We start from the raw sequence: 12821 nt of genomic DNA, 5'->3' as shown, positions 1-12821 counted from the left end.
ATTTTTGACATTATATGTAATATTATCACAACATCATACCTCCGTTTGATAATTGTGTATAATTTTTCTGTACAACACCACTTTTTATCACTCTTCTCTAAACATAACTATAAAACAACTTCGCGCCAAAAATAAAGCGGTTATTTAAGCTAGTTATAATCGTTTCAGAAATCAAGAATTGTCTGAAGCGTATCCTAAATTCTCGTAAATCATTGGTTGTTTCAAAAATAGCATTCTATTTAATTTATAGATTCTTATTTTAAATTTGAAAATAATATTTAACATTTAATTGATATTAATTACAAACTTTTTGAAAATATGAATTTATTTTTATGAATGTTTTATAACGTCATGAATAAAAATTTATAAAATTAAATTTCACTTTATTAATTTATACTCTGTTCGTTTGTCGTATTTCATCGATTATATACAATAACAAATGAAATATATTGATTACATATTTGTGTTAAATAATTTATTTTGAACCTTAAAGTTTATTTCTAAAATATATTAAATATTTGAATATATTGTTTGGATCTTCTATCGTAATGTTTTTCACATAAAATAAATTTTTTTAATAATCAAGAATGTCTACAGGTGAGGTAAAAAAAACAGAAGAACCTTTAATATTTCATACATATCCTTTATGTAAAGTAAGAATGTGGATTAATTTAGTTTACAATTTACAAAATTTTAAATTGTAATAATATTACGATTTACGTAAATCCTTTGTAGTACAGCGACATGCGGGAAGAAATGAAACAAGAAGCAATGGAAATATGCGTTACTGCTACGGAAAAATATCCCGATAATCATGAACTTGCAGCACGAACTATTAAAGACAGTTTAGATAAAAGATTTGGGGGTTCGTTTCATGTAGTTATTGGAGAATCATACGCTTGTGCAGTTACGTATCAAACAATGACGTTATTATATATGTACAATGCTGGTAATATAGCTATTCTTGTATGGAGAACAGTTTCAACTTTTTGATGACAATATATTATATTTTGTACCTTGTATATAGTATAATGTTTTTTTATCTACATCTTACAGTTTAAATAATCACATTTCATATGGGCAGACATACATGAATACGTAATGTATATAAAGTTGAATCCACAAATTAAATGCAGCACTGTTATTGCTCAATTGTTTGTAGTTACTATAACTGATTATCTTATATACTACTTCTTCAATGACGAAAGAAAATTATTTTAGTTAATGTCAAGTGATCCTAGAATTGAGTAGTGGATTGTTTTGATAATTCTAGGAGAATGGTAAGAATAAATTAAAATTAGTGATTATAAAATAATTTGTTATTATCGCATCGAGATTTATAATAATATATTGCTAATATTTGCTTGTTTTTATTAAATTAAAATTATTTTGTGAGTTGTTATTTACATAAAATGTTAGAAATGTGTATATATATATATATATGTGCACGTGTGTTTCACCACATTTCATCAGCAGTGAAAAAAATTATGACTGCACATACATCGTTATTTATGAAAAGGAGAAAAGAAGAAAGAAAATATTTTAATTATATTACCTAATATTTTCAATTCACGTGAGATTGAGAATATGTGTAATTATTTGAAAAAACACATTTAAATTATTTACAAATTCTTTAATAAATAATTTTTTAGCTTAACTATAATATTTTTAGTCATAAAAGAGAATTTTTAAGTATGCGTTTTGTATTTACCTCTAATGTTTACAGGGTACCACACTTATTGCACTAGGCTTAGGCCTGGCTGTAATGGGTTTTAGTGGACGTTATATGATTAAAAAAATGCCACACTTAACTCAAAAAATGGCAGAAGCTTATAAAAATGCACCAAAATTAAATTCACAGGTAAGCTGTTTTAAATATTAAGTTTATAAAGGTGTTACAATGAATGTAATAAAACCTATTATTATAGATGTTAGCCAAGAATAGATATTATAAAGGAGGTTTTGAACCTAAAATGACTCGACGTGAAGCTAGTTTAATATTGGATGTATCTCCAACTGCAAGTAAAGTAAAAGTAAAACAGCAGTTTAAAAAAATTATGTCTGTAAATCACCCAGATCGAGGTGGATCTCCATATATTGCAGCAAAGATTAATGAAGCAAAAGATTTACTAGAAAAATAATTTGTATATAGACAGCTAAATATGTAGATGTAAATAATGTACACAAAATTTATTACATCTAGACTGTAAATCTAACTTCAATAAGTAAATCATTTATGTACATATTTAACAACATAATGATCCTATATTTTATTTAATTTATAATAAAATTGTTTATATATTAACCTCTGTCTTATTTTAAAGTGTACCAAAAATTATACTTGATAAAGATATATAACATATGATCTTAACAGAATAAATATATTACAAGTTTATTGTGTACATAATAAAATTAGACTTTTGTTTTATACTTGCTTAAGTTTATAAATAATAAATGTATAAAGAATTTTATAAATTAATATAAAGTGATGTAATAGATTATTGGTATGTTATTCTTTACTTTTGATACTAGATTTATATTTACAGGAATACTGTAAATGTAACATTATAATAATCTTATACAGTATATTCGTTTTTTAAGAATTACAATAAAATAATATATTGACTAGAATCTTTCAGTAGGTAAAATCTCATTATTAGTACTATCGTCCTAATTTATTCTCTTTTTGTTCCATACGTTGTCGTGATATTTTTGTTCTTAGTTTAATAATTGTGCTACCAGGCAGTGATCCAGGTACTTTAAATATACTCTAACAAGACAAAAAATGAAATATTTTATAGCAGTTATTTGTTTTCAATATAATATAACAAAGACCAAAAGTACATTATATTTACCTGCATAAAGTCATGACATTTTAAAACAATACTGTCTTTTGTTATTTCTTTAAAGCATTCTGCTAATGTTGTAAAATCTTGACAAGCAAGCAAGTTGCATTTATTCCTTTTTATCAGAGTTAATGCAACACGAAATATAATTTTACTGCCTTCATAAAAAAGGCAATCCCATATACGCAGCGTAGTCTGCCAAGTTGTAAATATTTTATTCAATACTTCTATAGTTTATGGCAATCCAAACACGTATTAATTCAAAACGTTAAACTAATGAATGAATCAACTGTGTACACACCACATATAATAATGTTAAAAGACATCAAAACATCAATTTTATAAATTTCATCTTTATAGAACTTAAACAATTAACTTTACCTCAATTGGCAAGACTTCTGCAAACAAGCACACAAACCATTTCGTTGTAATAACTGCCCAAGGTAAGCCTATATTCGTTACATGTTGATAAATATCTGGCATTTTTATTCTGAAATAGTAAGAAAAATATTCTGAATATACATGATTTGTATGTTTGTTTGTTTTTTTTTTATAAAAATGTGAAGAATTTACTTGACTAATTCTGCAAGCACATCAATATCTGTAAGTAGACCATCCATTGTCGGGGTATAATACTCAGGTAAAATTTTTTCTATTAAGACTTTTAATAACCAAAATGCTGTTTCTTCACTTTTTGTAACAAGCAATAATAAACCTGCTATATAATTCAAGCCCTAAAGAAATCAAATAGTACTTGAGAAAATTATATTAAAAATTTGTTGAATATGTTATTATATTAATTTTAACATACTTGACAATATCCTACTGTTTTATTCTGATGAGCAAATGCTAATAGAATATTATATAATTGATACTGTTGATTTTCTGTATTATTAAAAAATATATTATCAGGAAAAGTTCTTGGCAGATCAGTTTTGATGACATCTGCAACTTGTTTATTATGTGGTGGTTGTAATAGTTTCTGATACAGATCAAGATCTGCATTTTTCAATTCTTCTCCTCCACTGACAGAAAGCCATACCTTTGAGAATTAAATGTTTTCTTTTGTACATCTATAAAATGAATTAATATGAATTTCACACTTACTAATCCTCTATGTTCTCCTGGTATTCCTTTACGGACATATCTTTTTATTGTAATATTACGTTGTAATGATTTTCCCTCTCCAATAATTTCAGACCACTTCTTCGCTCTTTTAGCAAGTACTTTGAGGTATTCTGACATAAAATCTTCATAGGTTTCATAATCAAAATCATGAGGTCTTTCAAAACCATATTCATCCACATTGCTAATAAACATATTACAAAAATATATAAATTATTGATACATTTAAAAAATTGCGTAAGTTTATAAATTATGAATAGTAGAAAGTAAATTTATAAATAATATAAAATAAATAATAAATATATAAATGTATTATATAAAAATGAATGAACAGTAATAGTCTATTTGTTTATAAAAAATAAAAGTAAAAAATTTTATATAATTATAGTTAAGAAATACATTTAATAATTTATTGTTAATCGTTCTTTTCATATTATTAAATTAAATCATGCTCATAAAAACATAACCTCATAAGTCAAAACAAAAATAAAAAATACTTTTATCTATTATATTAATTATGTCATTTAGAATTTATAGATGTATACAAATAAAAATATATAAATATATGCAGAATAAAAAACTATAACATTATTAAGAAATAATATAAAATATATAATACTTACCTAAAACATGAACTTGCCATACCCCACGCAAAACGATGCTGACATATAATTTCTGCCGTATATAGGATATTCAGCAAGTTCTTTTCAATTTTAAATTTATTGTGCAATAACATAATTGAAATATGTTCGCTTTAATGATTATATTCTATTAGCGAATATCTTTTATTTTTCTTATTTATTATTGAATTTAATTTTTTTTTACTAAATCAGTATTTTATATTTAATTGCAATTTTTTGTGACACGTAATAAATAAATTTTAAATTAATTTATGAATACAGCTAAAATATTAAATATTTGATTTTTAAAAACTTCAAAACTCTGTTCTGTCTCAGATCTCCTATTTTTCATATCTTTTATCATTACTTAGAAAAATGAATATGTATGCATATCTTATCTAAACAGTTAAATATATATTTTATATAACACATGGTAGAAATTTAAGTAGTACCTTATAAATACTGTTTGATTGTCATAGATGAAATTTAACCAGTAATTTGTATATTATATAATGTACCATAATTGTCTATTTAAAATATTCTGAAAAAGACAAAACGTCGATTTTCTGAACAGTTATCATTGATAATCGAGAAGACTAGTCGATATTAGAGTCACTAGGTCAAAGTTTTCACAAGCGTAATTACATAGAAATTTATATTCATACAAACTGAAAAAAAATTAATTAATTTTTGTCTTGTGTTAATTTATTATATGATATTTTATTTATTTCTAATATATTAAATAATAAATATATTAATTTATTTATCTATAGTATAATTGTATAATATAATATAGTTGACGTATTACATAAATATAAATATTTTTCTTTAAATTTAGATAAATAATACAAAAATATTTATGAATATACCCCAGTTTCTACGGTACTGAGCGCACGTGTTTCTTGCATACGATGTTGGCGACGCATGTGCAAGAAATCCTTTTCAAGGGACAAATTCCTCAGTCTGGCAAGAGTGGTCGATACTCGATATTACGGTACCACATGGTAACGGAGGTAAAATGGCGTTAACTGTTCCTTGTGTCGCTGGTAAGGATTTTTGTGTTGTTTTTATTGATACTTTTTTATTTTTAAATAAAATTTTTATTGGAATTTTTTTTATACGTAATATCGGCATACATAGAATGTATGTCTGTCCATAATATAAGTTTCATATTACACCGCGACTGATTGCACAAAAATGCGTCATGTGGCATTTTATTACTGGAACACATTTGGAATTAAAAAAATGCATCATGTAATATCTCATTGTGAGAATGTATTTACTATTAAATACATTTATATGTAATACTTGCATTCGAAAATTTTATGTAATTCTATAAGTAACTCGTGCATATTTGAATTTATTTCATAGATCAAATATCTTAATAATTTTATATTTAGAACTATATGTAAATTAAATTCTTTTCATTTATTAATATTAAAGTAAATATATGGATATATTTAAATATAATGGAATTTAATAACATAGAAGAAATTTAAAAATCATGTAACTGATTTTCTTTAGTGAGAGGTTCTATTGGAATCAGCTTAGGACAAGGCCCACCATCCTATGAATCAGTAAAATCATTCCCTAAAGATGATAGTAAAACATGTAAAGCAATGGCTTTTAGTCCGGAAGGAACTTATTTTGCATGGGTCAATGGAGTAACTACCAAGATTTTACATTGTTCAACATGGAAAATTATTACAGAAATCAAAAGGCCCAAAATTTCTGCAATTCAATTCTCCCCTAGAAGCACATATTTTATGACTTGGGAACCATTAATTGGTATAATATCAATTTTACATTATATACTTTTAACTGTTTTATTATGTCTCATTTATATCTTGTGGTTATTAAAGTATCTTATTTTTTTATAGTAGATTAAATGAATCTTTTTTCTATTATCTTAGTAATATCTTAGTTCTAATATCTTAGTTTCTATTTTGTTTATATTATATATACATTTTTAACTGTAAAAACATTACTTATATTATTAATTAATATATTACAGCAACAATGTCAAATCTTCAAGCAACACCAAATCTTCACATATGGAAATCAGAAACTGGAGAAGTAGTGAAGAGTTTTATACAAAAAAAGCAATCAGAGTGGTAATGTATTATGTTTTATTTTCAACTAAAATTTAATTTAATATTAATTCTCAATTATTGTAAATTATTTATTTCTTTTTCTTTGTAACATTCTGTCACTTATACAATCAAAAAAATATAATTTTTATAAATATTTAGTGTCATGAAGATATTATTTATGTAGGATATTTACAAAAATTCTGCATAATATGTATTGTTATTAAAAATTTGTCCACTTCTTAAGAGTAAGCACAAACAATAGGTAAATCTTATTTATTACATAGTTACATTTGTATCATATTTATCCAGGGAACCTCAATGGACAAATGATGAAAAGGTCTGTGGGATGTTAGTTGGTGCAGATGTCATTCTATATGAGGATGTTAATTTTAATAAAATTATGTACAGAATAAATGTAGCCAAAGTTGCTAGATTTAGTATATCACCAAGTAATGCACCATACTATATTCTCTGTTATATGCCTGGTAATTAAATTTTGTTGTATATACTTAATTTTAAATTAGACAAGTATACATGTATTAAGGGCGTCTTCTAGTATCTAGCTTGATTTTTTCAATATTTTAAAAATTTATTATTATTTTGGTTTTCTGCTCCTAAACATCTTTCTAATAAGTTTCTGAAAGATAAATTTTCATATATAGGTTTGTTCACTTCCAAACCATTATTGCTAAGAAGTGGTTAATGCTTGAATATTTCAAGTTCATTCTTTGCATCTACCTTTCTTGTACCAGCTATTTAATCCCAGTGAGGATTACATGTATTGAGAATTTTTGCCTGTGGAGCTTTTATGATAATAAGTAGCCCAGACAACATCTCTCATCTCATCTACAGAATTTGAATATCTATGAATCTCTAAGTTATAGTAGGTTGTGAGATCACAAACAACTTTGACCATTGGTTTTCTGGATCCTTTTCCTACAATACCTGTATTTGTTTTTTTAGCATTCCACAATTCACTGTCCATTCTTTTTTTGACATGACTGATGCATTCTTTTTTCACAACAGTGAAATTTTTAAGATGTCTTTATACGTTTTGCTATCTCTGTCTCCTATGTATGTTAAATATTTGACACCATGTAATTCACCCGATCGGATAAACATTTTGGTGATAGCATCAATCTCCATTTTATCAGCACTATCTATATGGTTTATTGTGCACTTACTTGGATGTGTCTGGTACCATTCTTTATACTCTTCCTCTGTGACATCTTTCTTGTGCTTTCATACACTGTATGCTTGGCACAACTTACTCTTTATATTTGCATTAAGTACTTTTTTGGGGTATTTTCCAATGAGTGTGAAAACACCAAATAAGGAGCTAAATCCTCATTTCTTCTAGGATCCATCTCTGGAAAATGTAAAATATAGTGGATCATTTTCTGCCTTTCTGTTTTTTCCTTTTTCTTCTTCAGCTGCTGCTGAAATTGAACAATAATATAAGCCACATTTATACATGTTGAAGACAGGAGTAATACATATGATGCCCAACTCTTGACCAATGTTAAAGTAATTAGAGCAATAAAATTAATGATGCAGTACACTATATCATTAGAAATCATAACGCTATTATCAGCTCTTTTACGTAATATTTACTCGGTATGCTCGCCGATGGTTACCACGAAATTAAACTTTACTGTCTATTTTCGAAGACATTTCTACATTTCTCACAGTTTCAATTCACACCTCTCGCCAATTTGTAAAATTTCTACCAAAACTGAATGCGTACTGAAATGTCGTCGAGTTTTCGACAGGTGAGATGTCCTTTTATTGAAAAGGAAAACCTGCAAACCTCTTTCCTTTCAGCTGAAACAAAGGCTTTCTTGTGCGACTTATAGTATGGCAAACATACCCAGAATTGGGGCAGTTGCCTCACATTGTGGTGCTTATTGGAGGAAAACGAAACGCTTGAGGGGCTGCACTCGTGGATATATTTGCTGTGTAGCATAGGAGAAGTTCAGTTATTCTATCTTCTGCTCTAGTGCTACAAGCTTCTTGAATACAAGACAAGCGATGCGTAGAAGCAACTCGAAATCTATTTGCGATAATAAATTTCGCGGCTCGCCACCTCATTGAAACAGTTATAATTCTGTTATTTGTAAGAATTCGAACCTAATATTTACAGAAATTATTTTTAAAAACATGTACTTAAAGAAAAAAAAAAAGAAAAAAAGATGATTTTTTTACCCTAGATACTAGAAGACACCATTAAGGTACTTATATGTGGAGAGTATATCATTTTCATACTTGTTATTTAATGGAGTGAATATAATAAACATCAGTACTTCATAAAAACTAAGAAAAATCACAAAGAATTGAATATAATAAGGAATATAATTCAAAAATGATAATTAGTAATTCTATTTTGTTATTTTAAATATGTAAAATGCTTATTAGTAATATAGTTCAAGCATAAATCATATAAAAATTGGCATATTTTATGAAATACTTTTTTATTTCAGTTTCTCTCATTATGAAGCAAATATGTGTGGCAAGCATGTAATACACAAATGGAATGAAGATTATAAGATAATTATATCTGTAGAATACTTTAATATTTTAAAGAAGTACAACAGAATGTTAATACATAATGGTATTTTGTGAAATATACAAATATGAATATTTAATCAGGATCAACAGTAATGGAAAATTTTCCTGATTATTGCATGTTCATTTTTATATGTAAGTACTTACATAAAGTTTTAGGGAATCATAAATGAAGTTCGCAATTTACAATAAAATTAATATCTTCATAAGATGAATAAATACTCTCCACATTAAATACCAAATTATTAAATTATTGTAGAATTATATGCAAAGTATCATAGTGTCATAATTTAGACAGTATGTAATTAATCAATTTCTTTAATCAGTATTATTACATTGTAGGAAAATCGGATCAGCCTTCATTTAGTAGAATATTCCAATATCCAAAGTTTGAATCTATGCAAGCCTTAGCAAATAAAAGTTTCTTCCAGGTATTATATTATTCGGAAATGTATATAAATTTAAATATATAAAAATAAAGAATTTTTATTTTTAGGCGGATAGAGTAAACATTTACTGGAATAATCTTGGAACAAATATTTTATTAATGACAAGTACAGAAGTTGATAAAACAGGTGCTTCATACTATGGGAAACAGATGTTGCACTATCTTAGTACAAAAGGAGAAACTGCTATGGTTGCACTCAGTAAGTTGTAATTAATTGACTATTGTTACTATTTATGAAATAACACTATTATTTGTCTTCAAAATATAATATTTTATTTTACTTCATTTTTTTAATTAGGTACAAAAGGTCCTATACATGCTGTTCAATGGTCCCCCAAAAATAATGAATTCTGTGTTGTATATGATTTTATGCCAGCTAAAGCCACATTATTTAATCTTAAATGTGAACCAATATTTGAATTTGGTTCTCTGCATCGAAATAGCATTTATTACAATCCTCAAGGGAATAATATCCTTTAATTACTTAAATTACTATTCATATTGTGCTGAAATTATTTTAAACTATAATTTGCCTATTTAGTTAAAATGTTTCTTTACTTATAAACAACTATATTTTCTTAACCACTTTGTACTTCTAATTTTGACTGGATTTGGCAATCTCCGTGGTGGTATCGAATTATGGGATGTTGGTAACAGAAAATTAATTGCTAAAACTGAAGCTCCCGATACTACGCTTCTTCAGTGGTCACCTGATGGAGAACATTTTATGACTGCAACTACAGCACCTAGGCTCCGTATAGGCAATGGGTAAATAATATTTTATATTTATTTGTTATTGATAAATAGATGTTAATCCATATTTAATAAATATTTGCTACATAGATTTAAGATTTGGCATTACACTGGAACTTTATTATATGAACGACCGTGGAATGAACAAGAAGAACTTTGGGAAGTCTTATGGCAAACTTTTCCACCAGAAACATTTCCAGAAAAATCAATTAGTTATAAAGCTGTTGAAGGTATTGCTCCTAGTCAACCACAAGGTAAAGGTTTTTTGAAATGTTCATTAAAACAAACTATTATATTAAAACGTTGTTTATTAATATTTAATCTGTTTTGTAATTACAGCATCAAAACAAATATATCGACCACCTTCTGCAAGAGGAGAAGCTATTACTTTTAAGTTACGTGAAGATGAAATGTTTAAAGATAAGAAAAAAACATCAAAATGTAAGATAAATTTGAAAGTGTGAAATTGTATGTATAATAGATTCAAAACAAATACCTTATTTAATATATATTTGGTATTTATTACAGCTACAACAAAAGCAAAGAAAAAAACAAAAAAAGGTACAAAGGAATCAGAGGCATCTGTATCTTCTCAATCAAATAATCCAAGTACAAATGGACAAGTTGCTACAAATGCGGAAATTCAGAATTTAACTACAAATGTTCCTGAATGTGATGATTTGGAGAGGAGTAAGAAAATTAAAAAAATTAAAAGTGTAAGAATCTCTACTATCAATATATCACTAAAAAATAAAATTGAGTTATTTTAATTTTAGTATGTTTTATTTCTTACAGAAATTAGAGCAGATTTCAAAATTAAAGGAACTGTTAGTAGCTGGGAAGCAATTAGAGATCAATCAATTAGACAAAATTAAGAAAGAAGCAGATTTAATAAAACAACTCGAAGAGCTTGCTTTATGATGAACATTTCATGCTCAAGATATGTTCGATTTTTAAAGAAAGTCCAAATATTTCTTTTAAAGACGGAAAATGATCTCGGTCTCTCACATACGATATCACACGTACAGAAGTTACGTTTGGCTGTACATAAAATTTTCATTCTTTGAAGAGGTAGTGGGAACAAACTAAATTTTGAAAGTGGATTTAATAGATTTCCACGTCATTGAGGTTATTAAAATTTGAAATATAAATTCTCTTTTTTTTTTTGAGCGATGATAATGGGATTAAAATGGTCCATCGCTATAACTTTTCGTTAATAGTTCGAAATGAAAACTTTTTTTTCTTAACGAATTCTTCATTCTATCTAATAGCATTGAAGCATGTTACGACAGTCCAGTAATGACCAAGCTTCCTTATTATATAGTCCTGTATAAGAACGTTTTATTATAAGAAACTTAAGTACCCTTCCTGGTATTGTATTTGATAACTAAGAAATACAGGGTGAATCGCGTTATCTTGTATTTCAATACTTCGAAATGTTGGCTCATAACAGCTTATGCGATTTACCCCGTATAAAATGCAAAATGTGATGGAAAATGTGAGATGGAAAAATAGTGTGATTATAAAATCGAATGCACATAAAATTTGTTCCTGGAGACAGGTGCTGTCATTTCAATTTTTATGTTTATAAATTATTATGCATTATTCTGTTTGTATTTTATCAATCTCTTTATGACAATTTAGTGAAGGTTAGAAATAGACATATCATTTTGTGATTTCAGAGTTATTACATTCATTTCACGAGTATTGCACTAGTATTTTCTAAGAACATTTCGTTCTTATATACATTTTTGTTTTGTGCTTTACATTACGTTTAAGATTCAAATTTTATATTTTTCTTGTTACCAAGGATTATAAGACTGGTCAGATTAAAGTACTGCCGAAAAATTACCAACTATATTCCACGACTAGAGGAACATTTTTAAGTAATAAAGAAAATTTAGCTTTTTGAATTAGTTAATTTCTTAAAGTATTGTTCTCCAATAATGTTAAAAGTTACCCTTGCTTATTTTCAGATTGTTGTATAAACTTCAACAACAGTCTGTGTTCTGTAACAAGAATAATTGTATTATTCCTTTTAATTTAATATTTACTAATACTGAGATTTTTAGGTTTATTTGAGCGATAGATTTTGTACAATGTAGATTGTACAAATCAAAACGAAAAAGTATATTTTCTACCTAGTTTCTATTTCTTTTGTTATAATAATTCATGAAGTTAAACGCAATCGGAAAACTTATAGTACAAGGAGTAACTACCACGAATTTTCACAAAATTCGTAAAATTATAATTATAAAAATTGTATATCATTACTTCTGACATGTAAATTCAATTATATACATATAAATTATGGACTAATTATGAGTGATGGGTACATTATAAAATGAATTACATAAAAAAAAATCGCATT

General features: G+C 26.5%; 4 protein-coding genes across 4 annotated transcripts; 3 read left to right on the top strand and 1 right to left on the bottom strand.

The window, feature by feature from the left end:
- The first annotated feature begins 587 nt into the window (after positions 1-587).
- Positions 588-993, top strand: LOC108546228 (dynein light chain 4, axonemal). The gene is made up of 2 exons (XM_017898194.1): positions 588-653; positions 736-993. The coding sequence occupies exons 1-2, from the start codon at positions 588-590 to the stop codon at positions 991-993; spliced, it is 324 nt and encodes a 107-aa protein (XP_017753683.1).
- Positions 994-1183: 190 nt separating this feature from the next.
- Positions 1184-2305, top strand: LOC108546222 (mitochondrial import inner membrane translocase subunit TIM14). Its single transcript, XM_017898187.1, has 3 exons — positions 1184-1280; positions 1727-1861; positions 1929-2305. Exons 1-3 carry the CDS (start codon positions 1278-1280, stop codon positions 2139-2141), a joined length of 351 nt encoding a protein of 116 aa, XP_017753676.1. The 5' UTR covers positions 1184-1277; the 3' UTR covers positions 2142-2305.
- Positions 2306-2662: 357 nt separating this feature from the next.
- LOC108546226 (growth hormone-regulated TBC protein 1) lies at positions 2663-4707 on the bottom strand. The gene is made up of 7 exons (XM_017898192.1): positions 4595-4707; positions 3954-4155; positions 3658-3888; positions 3420-3580; positions 3228-3336; positions 2856-3041; positions 2663-2770 (listed from the first exon to the last, which is right to left on the bottom strand). Exons 1-7 carry the CDS (start codon positions 4705-4707, stop codon positions 2663-2665), a joined length of 1110 nt encoding a protein of 369 aa, XP_017753681.1.
- Positions 4708-5492: 785 nt separating this feature from the next.
- eIF2A (eukaryotic translation initiation factor 2A) lies at positions 5493-11526 on the top strand. The gene is made up of 12 exons (XM_017898183.1): positions 5493-5637; positions 6116-6379; positions 6606-6705; positions 6994-7169; positions 9592-9680; positions 9746-9896; positions 9996-10166; positions 10291-10465; positions 10541-10704; positions 10790-10891; positions 10979-11166; positions 11246-11526. The coding sequence occupies exons 1-12, from the start codon at positions 5610-5612 to the stop codon at positions 11369-11371; spliced, it is 1734 nt and encodes a 577-aa protein (XP_017753672.1). The 5' UTR covers positions 5493-5609; the 3' UTR covers positions 11372-11526.
- The last annotated feature ends 1295 nt before the right edge of the window (positions 11527-12821 follow it).

Source organism: Eufriesea mexicana, unplaced genomic scaffold (assembly GCF_001483705.2).
Source record: "Eufriesea mexicana isolate 0111107269 unplaced genomic scaffold, ASM148370v2 scaffold588, whole genome shotgun sequence".
Taxonomy (NCBI): Eukaryota; Metazoa; Arthropoda; class Insecta; order Hymenoptera; family Apidae; genus Eufriesea; species Eufriesea mexicana.
This window is presented reverse-complemented; position numbering and strand designations above follow the sequence as displayed.